Source organism: Fukomys damarensis, unplaced genomic scaffold (genome assembly GCF_012274545.1).
Source record: "Fukomys damarensis isolate Sample0158 unplaced genomic scaffold, DMR_v1.0_HiC HiC_scaffold_5, whole genome shotgun sequence".
NCBI lineage: Eukaryota > Metazoa > Chordata > Mammalia > Rodentia > Bathyergidae > Fukomys > Fukomys damarensis.
Genome location: NW_022900917.1, coordinates 31,068,889 through 31,089,752, shown reverse-complemented (window position 1 = coordinate 31,089,752; position 20,864 = coordinate 31,068,889). Strand labels below are relative to the sequence as shown.

Genomic DNA, 20,864 nt, shown 5'->3' with positions numbered 1-20,864 from the left:
TGAAATATACCAAATGAACACTCTGAGTTTATTCTTGTAAATAAACCCAAAATTACTGTACATGTCCATGATAACTGGAACAGAAAAGGGACAAAGAACAAATAGAAATAATATCTATTCCTTCTACATAGATCTTTATTGGGTATAGACAGAAACTACCAGTCAGGAGTATTTATTTCAATTTGCTGGTAAAATAGTATTGCTTTCAACATATGCGTTGCTTTGATATATACAGAAACTATAATGAAGGTGAACTGTTTCGTCTTTCTTCTCATTTGTAATACATTCACACAAACATAAAAGGTGACTCCAAATTGAGGAGGACTTTTATCAGAAATTTGCCCTATTATAGTTAGGTGATACCAAGAACATAATTTTCCTATCGAACACCTGAATTCAAAAATTTAGAAAAACTGAATGATATGACCTCTAAGCTTCAATAACTCATATAAACGTCAATTTATAAGGTTATACATTCTGGCCCAATTATACTAGGCTTGACCAAGTGTCAATTAAGATTCAAGTGAAACATCTGCCATCTTCTTCCTCTGTCAAAAGAATGGGAAAGTCCCCAACAGGGGTTAGCTTTGCAGTTTATATCCTGAAGGGAAGATGACAGGAAGCACTGCCACAGCCAAGCAATAGCTGGCATTACCCAACTGTATGTACACATATATATCATGTGTGTATGTCAGTATACCTATACCGATATTTCCAAGGCATAACCTAAAAAAAAAGCTAATTATATGTAAGAATTTGCTAACAATTATTAGTATAAACCTTAAAACACAAAAACTCAAAAGGTAACAGAAAACTGATAATGTGAATTATGACATACTGGAAATAAATTAAAAAGCAACCTTTAAAAAATCAATAGTTTCTGTGGTAAAAGAAACTGACTAAACAGATACATAGTATTTTCCTTGTGATTTCTGGCTTAACTTTGAATTACTTTTACAAGTAAGAATCAACATTTTTTAAAGACTGTTCATCATCATTTAAATATTCCAAAATAATATTTCCACCATTATATAAAGGACAATCCTCCTTAGCAATCCAGGTTTCCAAAGTATGATCCAAAGGTAAGGCTTCTCCTGAAGAAATATGACACAGCCTTAACTTCTGTTGAGAGAGGAATAACATCACACTGTAATAAATAAATGCTGTTTGCACAGAATATCCTAAAACTTTTAGGGGAAAATTATTATGACTAGATGTTACCTTAGCTGTTAACTTGTTATTGTCATTTTTAAGACTGGCAAGTGAAGCTGCAAAGTCTATCGCCTTTCCAATGCTCCATCGGTGGCAAAAGAACATAGGTTTGCTCTTGTCTTTGCTCCCCTTAGGTAAGAAAACCTGAAAGTAAATTCTTTCTGCCTGCAAAAACAAAAAGTTAAAATACAGATTATGTAAGAAGTAAGACATCTATGTATGTCCGATGGTACCCCTTCTTTTCTTCTGGTTAGAGCAGGTTACCATCTAGTGATGTAAGTTTCAGGGGGAATCAGAGCATATTAGCATCCACCTAAATGTGTGGGCGTAAAACCCAAGACCCTGGCAAGGGAAAACTATTTAAACATAGGTACGTATGTGACTCGGCTTGGGCCAATCAAGGTATTTTCCTAATATTTTATGTTCAAAAACTGGATGTAGCTCTCTTTATTTCTGAGTTTGACAGGGTCCCCTTATGTAGCCCAGCCTGGCCTCACACTTTTGACACTCATACCTCAGCCTCTTGAGTGGTGTGATTACAGGGGACACCACCACACCTGGCTTTTTCTGAGCTTTAAAAGTCCTGTTAATTTACATCTGAAGTTGTCTATCATTATCACTAATATCCCTTAGCCATTGTTGATTCAATATGGAAAAAATAGCTTAAAAGTGGAAAAAATTAATTCAACATATAAAGTAAGAATTTAAGAAAATGGGTGGACACTTTTAGCATAATGAGTCCCATTCCTTTGTATTTATTTATTTTTTGCTTTGAGACAGGGTCTCCCTAAATTACCGAAGTTGGCCTCAAACTTAAATTTCTCGTCAGGCTCCAACAGAGATAGAGTTACAGACCCACACCACTATGCCCAGCTAACAAATTTATTTTATTCTACTATTTGGAATCAAGTTTCTGTCACTTCCAAGGATAGGATTCTTGATATATATAACATTTCTTTCCATGAGAATGACTTTACTACATATTAAGAGACAGCAGAATTTTTAAAAAAGCCAAAAAACCCCAGGTAAATACTTCATTAACAAAACATAGGAATTCAGAGATGGTTTCTCTAGTATTCTATACCCTGCCTCCTCATACTGTATTTTTTTGATTAACAGATGAGGGAAATATAGGATTGTCACACCCCCATAATCCCAGCTACATTTGGCAGGCTGATGTGGGAGGATTGAGAGTTCGAGGCAAGGCTGGTCAACATAGTAAGACCCTGTCTCAAAAGCAAAACAAAGTGAATGCTGGAAAGAAATAATGGGAAGAAAAGTCTCTTTCCTCATTCCTAAAAGCTGCTTTAAAAAGTACTGGCTTTACAGAATTCCTGCTTCAATAAAAATTTTGATATAACTCTAATTCCCATCTTTTCACTAAGGCATTTAGATATCTTGAAGATCAGTGGTGTTACAAATAATAAGTACTTGAAAAAAAAACAAACAAAAAAAATCACTGGAAAGTCCAAGCTTTGGGGCCAATTCTGTAATCAAACAGATGTGCTACAAAAAACAAATAAAAGCATAAATATTAAGAGGAAATAAAAAAGATATAATAATCTCATATTTTTTTTAAAAAAGATAAATACGTCTGAGATAAAAAATGAAGCACTAGCCATCAGGGCTCCAGAAGAGAAGGAAGTAATAAAAGGTCAGACTGGGGGTGAATGGGAATCTGCATCAAGATGAAGATCAGTTCCCAAGTCACTTCACTGCTAGGAGGCAGAGGCTGGTGTGCAACTTGGGCTCTAGGAAAGGAGAGTGACTGCTCAGTGCTGACTTGGGCCACCACATATACATGTCAGTATTTAGGAAAGCAGAAAAACATAGGTGGGCTGGGGATTTAGCTGGTTCTGCCGCTTGCCTTGCAAAGGCAAGGTCCCAAGTTCAATCCCTGGTACCAAAAACAAAAACAAAAACAAAAAGCCCTCAAAAACCTTGCAATGGTGAATAAAGCTGAGGTCTTCAGTTCAGTAAGTGCATCTGTAATAATCTACAAATTTCTGTTGAGCAGAAATATAAACTTCTTATCTCAAATCTGTATTTGAATGAAGTTCTGCGTGGGCAAGCTAGGGGAAAAAACACTAAATTGCTATACTGGGACTGTGTGTAAGGAGGAAAGAAATACATAAAGAACCTCTTATTCAACATGAACATGTGGAGTCAATAAACTAAAATTTAATACAAATTGAAGATAAACCTATCATGGGAAAATGAAAAGTGAACATAAGACATTAAAGTAAATTATGTCACGTGTACAAAGAGATAAATTAAGGAATAATATCCATAAAAAGGAATAAGAAGCTCTGAAACTGGAAAAAGTAGAAGTGAAACAAGATATAAATATCCAAAGAATAAAAGAAGAAAAGCAGATCACCAGAAATCTGAAGAGAATTGACAAGAAAAATTAGAGGATACAGAGAAGTTGAGCAGATGGGTCACAACATAGAGGAAAACAAAACAAAACAAAACAAAAAACAACTTGGACTCTCTCTGGTTCTTGTGACTCATGGGGAGGGGAAATGGGCTTCCCAGAAGCAAGGTAAGCACTCAGGGCTGGAGATACAGAAAGAAAAGGCAGCAGAGCCCATAGACAAAAACAAAAAACAAAACAAAACTGCAGGATTTTGCTCTGAGAGGAATCTCTCCACACAGCAGGCAATGGCCAGAGAGGGATTCAAGCAGAGGTGCCTGCCAAATAACCAGAGTGCTTGATCAGGTGCTACTTTGGGAAGGGGCTTGATTATTTAAATCTGGGACTCAGAACAACTTAAAAACAACTTCACTGCAGGACTGCAGTATTACTTTCCCACAGTAACTTGGTGAGAGAGAGAGAGCCATGAAGACAGCCTTGGAAGGGAGAATGCTAGAAAGAGATTCTATGAGAATTTTAAATGCAGGCGGGGAAGGACATGGGCCTCACCCTCAACCATGGTGAGAAGCCAGGCCCAGCTTGAGTTGTACTCAGAAACAGCAAGGTCTGAAAGTGCCTGCTGGGAACTTTGAAGCCTCGCCCTGCTGCCTACATGTAGCACAAATCTGAGGTCTGACGGCCTTTTCTATTCACCTATGTGAGCAAGAACATATCTTGGTGTGGATACTGCCACAGCCTAGGATAAACAGAGGGGGCTCTGGAATAGGGTACAATTCACAAAAACATAGGCCACATGACTAGGTAGAGAAAAACTTGCTGGACTCCTAAACTGTAGATCTTAAATGGAAATTACTCACTCAAAAATACAGAAAAGAACAGTTTTGCTTTGTTTTTTAATTTATGGACTCCCCCCCATTCCTAGTTATTTTATGCCCATTTTTTGTTCTCCACAGTCTTTCATTTTATTCTATTTCTTGCCCTTTTTTCCCCCGTTACCTTTATCTAATTCTATAAATATCCTTTACTCTGTAATAGGATGCTATGTCTCACTTTTCTCTCTTTCTCATCTCCCCATGTTTAATTTTTCCATTTGTCTTTTTGGCATACTCCCATTCCCAACCCTTTATATCTTTAACAGCATAATTACTAAGCTTTATTAATTGTTAGACAATTAAATCTATGTTACTAGTATTGAATGCTATAGTCAAGAGAATAGTTCTATCGTCAGGAGGATAATTCACTGCATTTAGTAGACCTTTGCTGTATGTCAGTATTTGGTTTATCTTAAGCTTTATGCTGTAATTGTAGATTACTTTTCTAAGGCTAAGGGTGGTACATTATTAGTTCTTTTTTTTTTTAACAGTAGGAAAAGTTTATTGAGAAAAAGATAGCTTTTACCTAAGAGAGACAGAATAGGAACAGGAAAGTGAGTTGCCCACATTATTAGTTCTTATGGTAAGTTAATATCCACTTTGTCTTGGATGTCACTATTGCTAACTCACTTGATATTGCTGGGGTTGCATAGTTGTTGCTATTAATGGGTTTTCTCTGTATGCCAATACCCGGATAACCATTTTGACCTGAAAGAACTAGAGTCCATGAGAAAGTTACAAACAAAAATCCAGAAGGTTAAAAATTACATTGAAAGTATGGACAGCAGAAGTGACCACAGTTAGGGCAGAAAATAAACAGGAGATAGGGACGCTTGCAAAGACTGGTTACTCAGAGGTATCTTAGAAACAATAAGAGAACATGAGAAAAGGATACAACAGCTGCTAGATGACACAAAGACTAATCTAAATTAACTGGAATATGTGGAAAATCAGAAGACAGCACAAAGGGTATAAAAAAACCTGTTTTCAGAAATAACAGAAAAATTTCCAAATGTTGGGAAAGACTTAAACATGCAGAGAACCCAACATAGCCATGATCCAAAGAGAACCTCTCCATTTCACATCACAGTCAAAATGCCAAAAATCCAACATAGGGACAGAATTTTGAAAGCAGTTAGAGTAAAGCAACGAAATCACTTACAAAGATAAACCCATTAGAATTATAGCATATCTCTCAACACAAACCTTCAAGGTCTGGAGAAGTTGAAGTAAAATATTTCAAGCCCTAAAAGAAAACACCTAGACCTAGATATCCTGCAAAACATTCTTTCAAAACTGATGGAAAAATAAGTATTTCCATGACAAAAACAAACAAACAAAAAAACCAAAAAAACTCATGACCACCAAACCAGCACCACAAAAATTCTCAAAGATATCCTAGAAAGAGACAATGAAGCCAACAATGCCAAAAACTCTAATAGAATGAATACATCAGGCAAGGTGAACAGCAAAGCAGAAGGGTGGGGTGGGGCAACAGAAACTAATGCAATGACAGGAATAAGTCAGTAACCTGCAATAATAACTCTTAAATGTGAAGGGTCTCATTTCCCCAGTCAAGAGACAGATTGGCAGAGATGATCAAGAAAACTTGATGATATGCAGTATACTGGAAACACATTTAATCAAATAAGAAATGCATAGATTAAAAACCAAAGGATGGAAAACAATATCCCATGCACCAGAACCTGGAAAACAGCAGGCACAGCTATCCTAATTCAGACGAGATCGGGCGCGTGCAGGGTGGTATGGCCGTAGACACAGCTATCCTAATTCAGACAGAGTGGATTTTAAGCCAAAACTGATCAGCAGAGGCAAAGTAGGTTATTAACATATTGATTTAGTGAACAATTTAATAGGAAAATATAACAATCATAAACATATATGCATCAAACACCAGCACACCCAACTTCATAAAACAAACACTATTGGACATATAAAAATCAGACAGAGGAGCTGGGGATTTAGTTTAGTGGTTCCACCGCCTGTTTTAAACTCAAGGTCCCAAGTTCAATCCCTGGTACAAAAACAAACAAACAAACAAAAAATCAGACAGACAACAACACAATTATAATGGGTGACCTTAACACCCAACTAGATCAACTAGACAAAAAAAAAAAAAAAAAAAGAAAAAAAAATTATAGTTGAACTAAACCTTCGAACAAATGGACTTAACAGTTATTTAGTGTTTCACCCAATAACAACAGAATACATTCTTCTCAGTAGCACATGCGAATTTCTCCAAAACAGACCACATGCTAGCCCATAAAGCATGCTTAATTAAATGCAAAAGAATTGACATTATCCCATGCATATTATCAAATCATACTGCAATGAAACTAGGAACCATGAATTAAATATAGAGAAATCAAAGAAGAAATTGGCTCCAAGAATGAAACAATAATGCCAGTACAAAATACTCCAACCAATGGGACACAATGAAGGCAGTCCTAGGAGGGAGGTTTTATAGCTGTGAAAGCCCACATCAGAAAAACAGATTGACTCCGAATAACCTAATGGTGCACCTCAAGGTCCTAGAAAAGCAAGAAGAATCCAAATGCAAGGCTAGTACAAGGAAGAAAATTATAAAGTTTAGATCAGAAATTAATGAAATAGCGACTAAAAAACAGTACAAATAATTAATGAATCAGAGGAAAGAATAAAAATAGATAAACCACTAGGTAATCTTACCAAAATAAGTAAAGAAAAGATCCTAATCAATGCAATTACAAATGCAAACTGGGCATGGTGGCGCACATCTGTAATCCCAGCATTCGGGAGACTGAGGCAGCAGGAGGATCTCTGTGAATTCAAGACCAGCCTGAGCTACACAGTGAGTTCCAAGTCAGTCTCAACTACATAGTGAGACCCTGTCTCAAAAACAAAACAAAACAAAACAAAAAAACAATGTAAAAGGTGAAATCACAATGGACTTTGTCAAAATCCAGATTATTAGTAACTACATTGAGAACCTGTACTCTAGTAAAATGGAGAATTCAGAATAAATTAATAGATGCCTAGATACAGAGCAGCACAGCACCTGCCTGGCAAGCACAAGGTCCTGAGTTCAATTCCCAGTATCAAAAAACAAAGTCTTAAAAGTACCAAAAAAGACAAATTATTCATAAAGTGAGAATAAGGCCACCAACAGATGGTTCTTTAACTATAGAGGACAGAGGCTAATGAATAGTAAATGGAAAGAGTTGAGAAAGTCTAACATATAATTAACCACAAGTGAGGGCAAAAATAAGCATTTTTTTGTTCAGATAAAAAAGAGTAATAGTTTAACACCAAAGACCTTTATTGAATTAACTAGAGAAGAATGTACTTTAACAAAAATAAAATGAGCCCAAAGGGAAGGAGAAAGTTAAAAAAAAAAAAAGCTGGTATAAACAGCTAGAATTAAAAATCATGTTACTGAAGAAAATGAGATGGGAGGTATTTAACTAGATAAAGCAAGTCAAGCTTCTTGTATTAATCAGGATAGAATACCATACAAGATTGAAAAAGAAAAAAAAATCCTTATTTGTTAATGGCAGTAACTACATACCTAGGAAACTATGCAAGTCAAGCTTCTTGTATTAATCAGGATAGAATACCATACAAGATTGAAAAAGAAAAAAAAAATCCTTATTTGTTAATGGCAGTAACTACATACCTAGGAAACTGAAGACAGCAGTAATAAAAAGAACCCTAAAATTAATTTAAAAATTTGATAAAATGGCTAAATAAAATGTACACAGAAATCAAAACTTTTCCCCTTGTATATTAGTATAGTGGTAGGGGGAAATATTCTATTCAAAGTGAAAACAAAAACCATAAAATAATTAGTGATAAAAATAAGGAAGAAAGCTGAGTGCGATGCTGCAGGTTTATAAGTGCAGTGCTCTTGAGACTAGGGAGGAAAGACTCCAGGTTCAAGCCCACCCCGGGCAATTTAGCGAGATCATGTCTCAAAATTAAAAATAAAAAGGAGTTGGGGGTTGGGAATTTAGCTCAGTGGTGCTGCCACTTGTCTTGCAAATGCAAGGTTCTGAGTTCGGTCTCCCGATACCAAAAAAAGGAAAAAAAAGGACTTGGGATGGAAGTCTCTGAGATCAACCCCTGGTACAAAAGTAAAAAAGAATAATAAGGTAATAAAACATGATCCGAATAAATGAAAAGACATATAAAGATTATTAGGAAGATAATATAAAAATATTTCACTCCAAATTCATATATGTTATTTAAAGCAAAGCCGAAGTAAATTGTTCAGGAACTATTCAGAGTCAAGCTTAAAATCTGGGCTGGCTAATAGATGTTGATTAGAAATTAAATTTTACTTCACCTAACTTCACAGAAATCACTCCAGAATATACTGAAGAGGTTATGTACTTGCTACTGGCATCTCATGAGCAGGGGGTAGATAGAATTCCCAGGTAGAAAAGGTAAACAGGATAAAAAATCCTCATGAAAAAGGCAGAGGCCTTTTTAAAAATGAGCCAAATTCTCACTATATTATTCTCAGCATACATCCTGTGCTAAGGGAGGGAGGTAAAAAGCACATTCTGGCTGGGTGTGGTGGTGCATGCCTGTAATCCCAGCACTTGGGAGGCTGAGGCAGGAGGATCACTTTGAGATGGAGACCAGCCTGGGCAACATAGTGAGTTCCAGGTCAGTCTCAACTACATAGCGAGACCCTTTCTCAAAACAAACAAACAACAAAAAAGCACATTCTGCCTAAGACCATGCTGCATTATCTCTTACTTTTCATATTCTTTAACATCATCTTTTGGAGCTTGTCATTTGTTCTGAAACTTGACCCAAAGTTATAATATGAAAATACTGAGTTTTAAAATTATTTGGATGTAATAATCCTCTATATAAGACCTATAGAAGTGCATGTGTGTGTATATATATATATATGCATTTGCATCCATGTATCTCTCTTTAGACAAACATACAGAAACATTAGTGCTAAGGGGGATAAGCTATGTACAAACTTGGGGAATGTTCCCTAAGATACTGCTGAGCCTGATACTGTTAAGAAAATAGTCTCTGAAGCCTTGTTTCAATATGCAATTCTCTTTACAACTTATATTACTGGCAAGTAACTCAATCTGTTTTTGTACCTCAGTTTCCTCATCTGCAATAATACATATGTCATTAGTTAATTATAAGGACGAAACATCAAAACAGTACCTAGAACAAAGTCAAATCCTATTAGTTTTCACTATCATATTTTAAGCAACAAAAAGAACTACAAAGTAATTTTGGGTAGGTGTTCTCAACTATATCGGTGCTAACTTTTTTTTTTGTCCTTTGTATTTTGTAATGCTAGATACTAAACTCAGCCTTGCATAGGATAGTCAAGTGTTCCAGCCGAGTAGGAACATTTTGGACCAGAAAATTCTACTGCACTTTCCTGTGCACAACAGGATGCTTAGTAAAAATCCTGCTCTCTATCCATTAGATACCAGTAGCAACGAGTTCCTACTTGTAATAATCAAAACATCTTTACACCTTGCCAAGATCATCCTGAGTTGAGAATTACTACTTGAAGGGGATAAAAATGCACAATGGACAAGGAATGTGCCTTTATTTTTTTTTTTTACACACATCCAATAGTTACATTTCTTAAATGTACTACTTTTCCAATTTTTAAAAACATGTAATAAAAATTTTTTAAAGTGAAAAAGTGATTATGGATAATTATTAAAAACAGAAAACAAATCAATGGCTTCCAAACCAGTAAAATAAGAGGGGATATAGAAAATTTATACAAGAAAAAAGGTGACAGAAAATAAAAAAATAAAGACAGTGAGCAGAAAATATAAAATAGAAGAAATACAATCAAATATGTCAGTAGTCACAATAAATATAAATGAATTTAACTCACCTATAAAAGAGAGATACTATCAAACTTAATTAAAAAAATTCCAGCAATATGCTGCTTACAAGAACACCCTAAAACAAAACAACACAGGAAAGTTGAATATAAAAGAATGAAAAAAGAGATAATAGTTAAATATTCACCAAAAAAAAAGCCAGTAAAACAATATATAATTCAAGGTAGGATCTGAGGTGCAATCACAAAGATCCACCACACGAAGAAATTATAAATGCCTAATAATACACAACGGAGGAAACATCTAGAATTACAAGAAAAAACTGACAACATATCCAGTGTTGGGAGATTTAAATATCATATCTGTCTCAGAGACACTAAAAATTAGCACACACATCTTCTCTCACATACACAAACACACAGACACATGTGTAGGGACAGAGACTACAAATAATAAACAGGGAAAAATGTAAATAAATCGTGCATTTGGGTAAAAAATATGCAAAAGTTCTTTGTACTATTCTTGCAACTCTTCTGTGATTGAAACTGTACCAAAATAAAAATACCAAAAACAAAAAACAAAAAACAAAAACCTACATATCTACTCTGAAAATAAATCATTCATTATTCTATGTGAGAAGTTGGAAAAAGAACATGACATAAAATCTAAATAGCAGAACAAAGGAAATTCTGAGCAGAAAATACTGAAACACAAAACAGAAATATAGATGAATCCTTTAAAAAGTCTAACAAAAAAATAGACATCTCTAGCAAGACTGAGACAAAAAAAAGTAAAACGATAAATATTAAGAATGAAATGGAGTGACTAGACACTAAATAGAAAGTATGGATTATAAGAGAATAACATGAACAATATTATAACAACAAACTGGAAAATCTATATCTAAGGAATTTTTAAGAAAAATATTTACCAAAATTGACTTCAAAAGAAACACATCATCTAAATAAGCCAAAAGCTATGTAACACACTGCAATAGTATTCAAAATTCTCCCTTAAAAGAAGGTAACAGACTTAAAGGTTATAAAACTGAGTATTATAATCCTAACTTTTACAACTAACACAAAGAAGAGAGTATAATGTTGGTACATATAAAGTCATGTAAGTAACACTAAATTTAAAAAAATTAGCAAATAAATTTAGCACTGCATTTAAAAATATTCATCTATGAGCCAAGGGGTTCACCCTGGAATTATGTGGCTGATTTAACAACAGAAAAACCAATCAATATAATTTATCACATTGGTAAGGGGGAAAATGATCACCTTAGTAGATGTAAGAAAAAAAATCTATAGTAAAGCCTAATATCCATTTATTATATGAATTCCTAGCAGCTAGGAACAGAAAGAAGTGTTGTTAGCATGACAGAGACTACAGCAAACAAAATAGTTGATGAATCCTTAGAAACATTTACATTGAAGTTAGATACATGATGAAAGAATGGGGATGCAGCTCAGGATTGAAGTACAAGTACAGTACTTGTCTAGCTTGCTCAAGGCCTGAATTCAATCTCTAGCACCACCACCACCACCAAAAAAAAAGATGAAGATGCCTACTTCTTATATTTTTAACATGTTAAGTCAACAGTGTTGTGGAGATCTCAGCACTAAGACAATAATAATAAAAGGAGGATTAAAGATAATTTTGGAGAAAATCCGAGCAGAACTGGAATTTGCAGAAGATATGATCACACAGAAAATCTAAAAGGTAAGAAAACCATTCCAAATTTATTTGTTGGATAAAAGGTCTACACACAGCAACCACTAATAACAAATAGGAAAATGTGATTTTTTTAAAAAAGCATCAAAATTTTGACAATGGCTGCAAAAATAGGGCCGGGGATTTAGTTCAGTGGTTCCACTGCCTGCCTCACAAGCACAAGGACCCAAGTTGTCCCAGTACCAAAAAAACAAAAAGACTGAAAAAATAATTAAAAGCCTAATAAATCTAAGCAAAAGATATGTATGTAATTGTATATGGTAAGCATTTTTAACCTTACAAAAAAGACCTCAAGAAAAGTTGAAAATATAAACCATGGGCTTGCTAGAATAAGTCAAAGTTCTAAAGATGTTAACTGTCTTTCAAATTCAGAATAATTTCTATGAAAATTGCAATTTCACAGGACAAACTGATCCGAAAATTTTTATGAAACAATGAATGGCCAAGGATGGACATAGTTGGAAGCACTCCAAAAAGGAGATAAAGCAGAATAAACACAGACAATAAGAAGCTGGCAATATCTAGTAAAGCTGAAGATGAGTGAACTTCACAACCCAGGTTATCAAGCCATTATAAGTTGGAAAATCAACCTACTAAGTTATTATTAATCTTTAAAATAACATAAAAAAGAATAAAAATATTAGAGCACATAACACATACTAAGCCTAAATATCATTTAATGAAAAGTATGTCAAGGAATCTCAATATATATGCATGTATATATTGAGTTGTTACATAAAATAATTTCTATTGTGCAATTCTAAAGGGATTGTGCTGGAGAAACCCTTCCACACATATGTAAGAATCTTCACTGTAAAAGTTTATAATAGAAAAAAAGATGGGAAAAATTTGAATTTTATTACAAGACTAGATGAACTGGGATGTAGAGTCACACTATGGAATAGATGAATTAGATTAAAAGTATCATCATAGATGAATGTTAAAAACATGGTGGAAATGGGGAAAAAAGGTGAAGGACACACATGGTTCTGTAAAGTGAAAAACTTAAAAAAAAAAATGTATCATTTATATGAACCGTAAGCCACATAATATTAGAAATAACTATGTATCAGGTTCAGGTTAATAGCTACTTGATTTGAGGGGGAAAAGGGAGATTTCAAGAGTATCTGAAATGTTTTTGTTTTCAGTCTCCAAGACCAACCTGTGGCAATGACTTATCCCCATCAGCATGCAGTTTTAACTTCATCAATGCAACCTTTGCAGCTGTTTCACTATTTTTTGCACCTTTCCGTCGTTTATTTCCAGTCTCTCTTGTCTTAGAATCTAAGAAATCAATGTAAGCGTGTAAATATATTAGGAACTTGCCTTTTGCAGTATTATAGTAAAACATTTGTTAATTATAATCCCACAACATACATACATTACACACAATAGAAATGCACAGAAACCACATTCACTTTGCAAGTATTTATATGGCTAATGGAAAATTTTCACTGAGGTTTATCTAAACCAGTAATGGCGCGTGAACCTTCAGTTTTCCAGGATAACTAACAGTCTGCTGAGGCGTGTGTGCCATACGTTTGTCACCACTCATCAGGGCACTCTTCATCCACAGCCCAAAATTCACTGCTATGTTTCTTTCCAATATAAGGCTATTTGATCTGAAGTAGTCATTAATGCTTCTATAAAAAAATTTAGGATTTAGTACTAACCTTAATCTAGAATGAAAATTCTGCCGAACTAACATACTGACAGAGAGAAACGAACTCAAGGGTATGGCTACGGTTTACATCTCAATGTCCCCCCAAAGGCTCATGAGCTCATAGGTGGAGCTTTGGGGAGGTGATTAGATTACGGGGGTTTACAGATAAATGTGAGGTTGGGAAATGAAGCCTGATAAGAGGAAGTGGGTCACTGTGGGCGTTGCCTGCAGGGTATATCTCCCTCCCTCCTCCACTGATCACTCTGCTTCTCACCACCATGCTATGAGCTTTTTCTTCTCTGGCATGGCCCTCTGCCATACTGCTCTGCCCTGAAGCTAGCTGACTACGGACTAAAACCTTTATGATCTGTGAGCCAAAATAAATCTTTCCTCCTTAAAGTTGTGGGTGTCAGATATTGTGTCTCAGTGACAAGAAAGTAACTAGGTCAACTTATTTTTTCGTGGTACTCATACTATCAAAGAGTATTCATAACACACCCAAATAGGCTTATAAGAGTTTATTCTATACAGAAAGCAATCCACTATGCCAATTTTATGAATACCATATCTAGCCATAATGGTTAACAAGCCTATCTAACCATCCCAGCAAATGAGACCATCACATGGGGTATTCACAACATACAAATTATCATTGGTCAGGAAGGTCTTGTTGACAACACTATCACAAGAATGTCATTAATTTACAGGTTATTGCCAATAGGCCTGTTAGTAATACATTCCATAACTGGTAAGTAGCTTTAAGAGGCAGGAGCTCTGGAACAGTCTGGAACACCAAAACAATTCTAGATACTTACTAAGAATGTCTTTAACAAGCGTTTGAGTGGCAGTCATACGAGGTGTTGGGATCTCTAGCTTTTCACACTCATGATCTGACTGATGACGGTGTCTATGAGGAAGATAAGAGTGATACCATTTAATATATTGGTATAAAATTTAAACAGATATATAAACCTTGAACAGTCTAAGTGATCCACCTTAGGCAAAAATTCTTCTCACAATAAGGACATATAACTGCCACAAGCTCTCTCTGAGCACAGTCCTTGAATGAGCACGGGTAAGATTCATGTGTATCTATCTTTGGTTTCTCACTGATTGCAGTCACCTGAAAATGTAAAAAAGGAAAAAAAATGGCATTATAGTTCACATTTAGAGCAAACTTACAAATCTATTTCGGAATGCAGCATTCATATCATTTTTGTTTGGCCTTATTAGATCAAGCTATATACGCTTACATAAAAATGATCATGCTGTGTGATAGTGTGTTGCTATTTTAAACTTTCATACTGTAGCATATTTATCTTCTATGCCAAGTTGAAATGACTTCTCTTAATCTTCTACAATGCAATAGGCTGAAAGAGGCCCTCATAATAAAATACACTTTTTTTTTTGAGACAGGGTCTTACTATGTAATTCAGGCTGGCCTTGAACTGACTAAGTAGACCAGGCTGGCTTCAAACTCACAATGATCCTCCTGCCTCTGCCTCCAGATTTCTGGGATTATAGAAAATATGCTTGAGTAATCAATCATTTCATCAGTTCCAAATGGCAAGTCACGACTATATTCTATACCCATTGTAGGGGACTGCACACCTTATTTAGTGGATAGAATACTTTAAAATTATATTGAGGCAGAGTTAAAGATAATTTTCATAATCATAAATTACTTTCTGTGCTATAATTAGATCAGAGGAAGGCAAGATTTTGTAATACTAAAAAAAGAAAAATTTTGCTTGGAGAAATAATTGCTTAAAACTTGTAATCTGAGGAAATTCCTTTGGATTAATGATAGTTACATTTGTAGGAATGAACTTAAATATCCTTGCAAATTTCTTGCAATGGCCCAATGTTAAAATTATTATTTATTTAATTGAGAGCTAGTAATTTCAGATTCATAGAAATAAAATGACACAAGAAAAAAGAAAACATGAAAGATTTATAAGCTGTGTAAGAAATATCAATAAATTTTATAAAATATAAATATTTCCTGCTACCATGTTAGATTTTATTTTCCTCAGATAAATCTCTTCAAAGGCTCACATTCTGACTCAACCCATGTATCCTTAATTTTCTATAACTGAGAGAACAGATGTGAGAATACCTAGAAAAATGCTTGATAAATGCTAAGCAGGAATAAACATCAGCTGTACAGTGTTAGAGACAAATGCTTCTTACTATGTGGTGATTCAGTTTAACTTTCTGTCTCTTTGCCTAAAAGATAAGTGAAAAAATGTAGCTGATTGCCAAGTTTAAGAAAATTCTTACATTAGGCGCACAAAGGAATTGCTTTCAGGAAGGCTAACCTGGTCCAGTATTGCTGTGACTAGGACAGCCTAATTCTAAGTTTCCTCAGCAAACCTCTTTGGCTCTATGCTAAGCTTCATCATTCAATTTGTTCACTATCAGTAATGAGTATTATTTGGCTTCTATCTGCTATCTATCCTTTTAAATTTATCAATTTGTTTGGAATTAGGATAGGGATATTGCTGGATTACAAATTTGTTTATGGTGGTCCAAGGCTGACTGAGCCAGAAAAACGTGCTAACAAGGAATCCTACCACCAGATACCAGTGAAAAATAAACACAGCAGTGAAATAATGAAATGGAAGGATTATATTTTGGCATTCATTCTAACATATATTCATAAACATATATTATAAGGCTAAGTGGGCTACTAAAATAGAAATGTTAAGGAATAAGAATTATGAGAATAAAAAAAGTTGCAAATACCAAATAGATACATTTTTCTTTAAGAAAGAGAAAAATAATATTAAATGAAGCAAAATTCCCTTTACCTAATCAGTTTAGGATATCAAACTTGAATCTCTAGCCACTGACTAGCTTTTAATCTAATCAAATTCTGAATGAAAATACATGAATACCAAAAAACATTATCAGATTAGAGAAAATTCACATACCTCAGGACAACCATGAGATTCTCTGCTTCTGTGTTCAACACTTCAAAAGTTAAAAGAAAAAAAAAAGTTTTTATTTAAATGCAAAGAAATAATGCAAGATAAATGCAGCAAACCAAGCTATTTTAATATGGTATCCTTAAGCTACATTATACTCACATTACATAAATAACTTTTCATATAAAAGTAAAACAAATGCCAGATAAAGATGGAATATCTATAGTCTCTAAAGATTTAAAGCATAAATGTTCTCAATATGGGTAAAAGAACTTATTACTCTAAATTACCTTCATTTTGAGTGCTTTAAAGTGCATGAAAACACAAATAGACCTTTCAATTTCTTTTCTTCTTAGAGGAACCAGTAAGGATCATCAGAGATAAATTGTCAAAGAGTACTCCAATGTTAATGGTGTAAAAACATGCATTATTTTTATTTACTTCTAAGAAATCCTTGTGAATTATATTTTGAAGTGGATTTGTTCATTTAGTATTCTAATAAATTAAATGCCTGATATTTGAAATTTTAATTACAAGTTTCCCTAAATCCTTGGTTAGTACCCAGGTTTTACCCTGCATGTGATATGTTCATAGAACATGTGACATCCAATTTAAGCAATTTACAAACTTGGCTCCTTTCATTTATTAATGAAATAATTTTTACCTTATTCATTAATTCATATGAATCACCCATTTCTGCAGGTTTAAAAATGAGTCACACATATGTACAAGTGGAGCCTATGACTAGTCAGTTTCTTTTTTTCCCCCAAGTAATTATTATATATTAATGGCTAAAATTATTTCAAATGATTATACTTTTTGGAAATTACCCCTGTATTATATGCACTGACATTACTCCTAGATCCTACATAAAAAATTAACTTACCAAAATATTCCTGAACAACCATCACATACAAATGGAAGAAAATCTAAAATTGGAAGAAATGTGGTAGGCACTGGTCAGTATCTGCTTTTGATTTAGTTTTCTTACGGAAAAGGAATTTTAAGGAGATACAGTATAGTATTTCTTAAAAGACTGGCCCTCCTTTGCAGGAGAACTCTTCTTTTTGACTAATTTTCTAGTATATCACCACATAATCATTACTAAACAAAAGTCTTCACAACTTCATTAACTCTGGAAAGAAGTGAGTAAATAGGAGGTAGACATTACTTATAATAAATTTATTAGATGAGAAAATAATTTTGATGGCATTTTTCTCTTTTCTTTCTTTTCCCTGTATTTCCAGATTTAATAGGTGTTCTTTCTGAAGATCTCATATTGTAAAAATTCTGCATTTGGAGGGAAAACATGGATCCAAAAACCTGGAGGTTTGTCATTCCACTGCTTACTAATATTGCTCTATTAAGTAGGTTACTTAACAGTAAGCTTTTGGATATATATATATATATAGTATATGGAGTGAGATATAGCATATAGTGTATAGTACACATATCTCTCCCTCCATGCATGTTATATATACATATCCCAAACCTAAGCTCTATTTTTAGCTAATACAAATGGGTATAGTGAGGTAAATACAAACATACACACACACAAAGCATAAAGCATATGTATATATGTATGAATATGCATATGTATCTATAGGTCTCTATCTGTATCTATGCTGTAGGCCACACCTACATCGGCAAGTAATTATAAAATCCAAATGAGATATGTGTAAAATATCAGAATAACAAAATAGTAACTATAATTAGTAAGAATAATTACAACTAACTTCTTTTGAATATGTTTAACTCCAGAATACACTGGGTGGATATGCTTTCAAAAAGATTACTGAAATTCAATAAATGGATCCATACTTTTTAAAGTTAACTATTGAGTTATTTCCTTGTAGTTGATAAACAACTACATTAGGGCCAAGCCACTAAATTAGATACTGACTTTTTGGAAAGCATGTAAAAGTATCCATTTTCAGATGTGACAACTAAGCATTAATTGCTACACATAATTTTCAACACATTTAATATTAAATTACACTGTAGTGCTGAGGATATATCTAATTGCATCACTTTTACAAGTGAAAACCAGAAGGTACTGTTCAGTCCCTCTTTAAAGAAAGCTACAATTGTGTTGAAAAGATCTTACCCCTCAGGGCATCTTAACCCAAAATAGATAGTACTGTAACCCAAGGGGATCCCTGGATAATTATGCTTGTAGAATAAGTCTAAATAATTCTTTCTTTACATAGAAGTGGGTTTAATAACCCACTTTATGCACACATCTGGAATGAAACCCAGTACCAAAGAAGCAGTCTGTGATAAGGGAAAAGAAAAAAATAGGAGAAAATGAAAAAAACGGAAATAGAGTGTTTGTAAATGGGGAGGGAAAAAGGGGGTGAAGGGAGGGCAGGGACAAGGGGAAAAAATGAGAACCAAGACCTGTCATGTAAAGGTACAAGATCCCAATGATGAATATAACTGTACTGTATACCTAAAATGTACCAATAAACTCAATGAGGAAAAAAAAACAAAAAAAAAAGAAGCAGTCTGTGTAATACGGATACTTCAAGAACCTAACTGTTGCAGGAGTACCATATAATGAATCCTGTGCTACTCTACCAGGGGCTATGTGTATTACAAGATCTCTCTGTTCAATGGGAAGAGACCACCATCATATTGTCAACGCTCTCTAGAATGCAGCTTAGCAGTCTGAAAGCTCTTCTGTGTAAAAGACTGTAGTAATTTATAGCTTTATGTGAGTCCAGTACCAAAATCAATGCTTTATAAATATTTGTTCAAATAACGATAATCAGGATCAAAGAAATGAGCAGGAAGCGGATAATGATAAAGAAAAGTTTGAGGGTGATCACCTCTCTCAGAATCTGACAAAGGGCTTCTCACAGACTGATCTGAGGCTGTGTACACCAGGTCTCAACACCTAACTCCTTCGTCTGACGTGAGTAAAAGATAAGTACATAAAAAGTCTGGAAAGTGGCTCGTCGACAGCAGCAGAGGCAGGCCAGAGGGAAATCTCGATCTCCGGGACCTCAGCCTCACTTGGCCGGGGCTCATCAGAAAGGACTTGAGGGCTCCATGACCCAGCAGTGTGCGCTCTGTGGCCTTCTCAGGAAAAGAGCACTAGCCATAGTGAACTCCTCAGAAACTGCGTATAGACCAGAGAGACAACGAGTTTCTTCCAAAGCCACAGGGGCAGCAACAACCGAAAAAGTACCAACACACTCCCAGCTGAACCCGGAGGGCGCACCCGCCCCGCTCCTCACACTCCGCTCCGCCCTGAGGCCTCCCCTCACCCGCGCCACCATCCGTGGGGCGAAAGCAAGGCCTTGATCTCTCGCAGCCGGGATGGGCACTGCTGCATCACCTCGCTGCCTGCAGTACTCCAACTGACAGTGTTGCCCAATGTCCAACTCCGCCATCTCCCGGCGCCGCAAAGTGGGGAGGGATGGTCACATTGCACCGCGGTGCCTGCTGGGAGCGTGGGTGATCCAGGGGCGGGGCCTGCGGGTGGGGGCGGGGCGAGGGCCGGAAACTGCCCAAGAGCAGAATCCTAGGCTGTTCCTCTGTTCTTCGAAGGGGCTCTAGCACAGGTGCGGTGGTTTCTGGGTGTCTTTCTCCGAGCGGAAGAACTGAGCCATTCTGGAATAGTGCGTGCCGCCGCAAGAATCGGGAATGACTTTAAACGAATTAAAAAAAAATTTAAGAGCATAACCTCAGGAATCAGCACAGTACCTGACACAAAGAATTGCAAGAAGCAATTAAAAGCGACGGACACTGCTTATTCAGTCCATGATTTGATGCTGCACTAATTTACTATGATTAGTTTGAAGTAAATACCCGTGCAATGGAGTGATAAATGCTTTTTTTAAAAAGTTTTTTTTCTCGTCTTTAAAATTTTTTTTCACAGAGCTGGGGATTTAACTCAGTGGTTCTGCCGCCTGCCTCTCAAGCACAAGGTCCAGAGTAGGATCCCCGGTACAAACCAACAAACAAACCCTTGAGGTCTCGAGTATGTACTGAACATACAGAGTTCTTCAGTTTGTACAAATTCGTTTAACACGACTTGGAGTAAACAGGAGATTCTCATTAAGGGAGCCTTCATGTGCCAGATGAGGCACTGCCCAGGTAGTGAGGAAGGAGAGGCTTTTGTAGGTGGGGTAAAAAAGATGCCATTCCACCAGCGTGACACCAGACACAGTCAGAGTAGATGAGTAACAACTACACTGGTGACAGGGACTTGAGAACTAT

At 35.4% G+C, this 20,864-nt stretch overlaps 1 protein-coding gene across 2 annotated transcripts; it reads right to left on the bottom strand.

The window, feature by feature from the left end:
* Nucleotides 1-103: 103 nt before the first annotated feature.
* Zfand1 (zinc finger AN1-type containing 1) lies at nucleotides 104-20,100 on the bottom strand. Of its 2 annotated transcripts, XM_010641618.2 has the most exons (8): nucleotides 19,981-20,100; nucleotides 17,524-17,566; nucleotides 16,644-16,683; nucleotides 14,703-14,830; nucleotides 14,523-14,614; nucleotides 13,207-13,328; nucleotides 1,222-1,377; nucleotides 105-1,122 (listed from the first exon to the last, which is right to left on the bottom strand). In XM_010641618.2, exons 1-8 carry the CDS (start codon nucleotides 20,033-20,035, stop codon nucleotides 955-957), a joined length of 804 nt encoding a protein of 267 aa, XP_010639920.1. In that variant the 5' UTR covers nucleotides 20,036-20,100; the 3' UTR covers nucleotides 105-954. The 2 variants fall into 2 exon arrangements, with proteins under 2 accessions (XP_033616296.1, XP_010639920.1); XM_033760405.1 differs by lacking the exon at nucleotides 17,524-17,566 and having other exon boundaries at nucleotides 104-1,122; nucleotides 19,910-20,100.
* Between the last annotated feature and the right edge of the window lie 764 nt (nucleotides 20,101-20,864).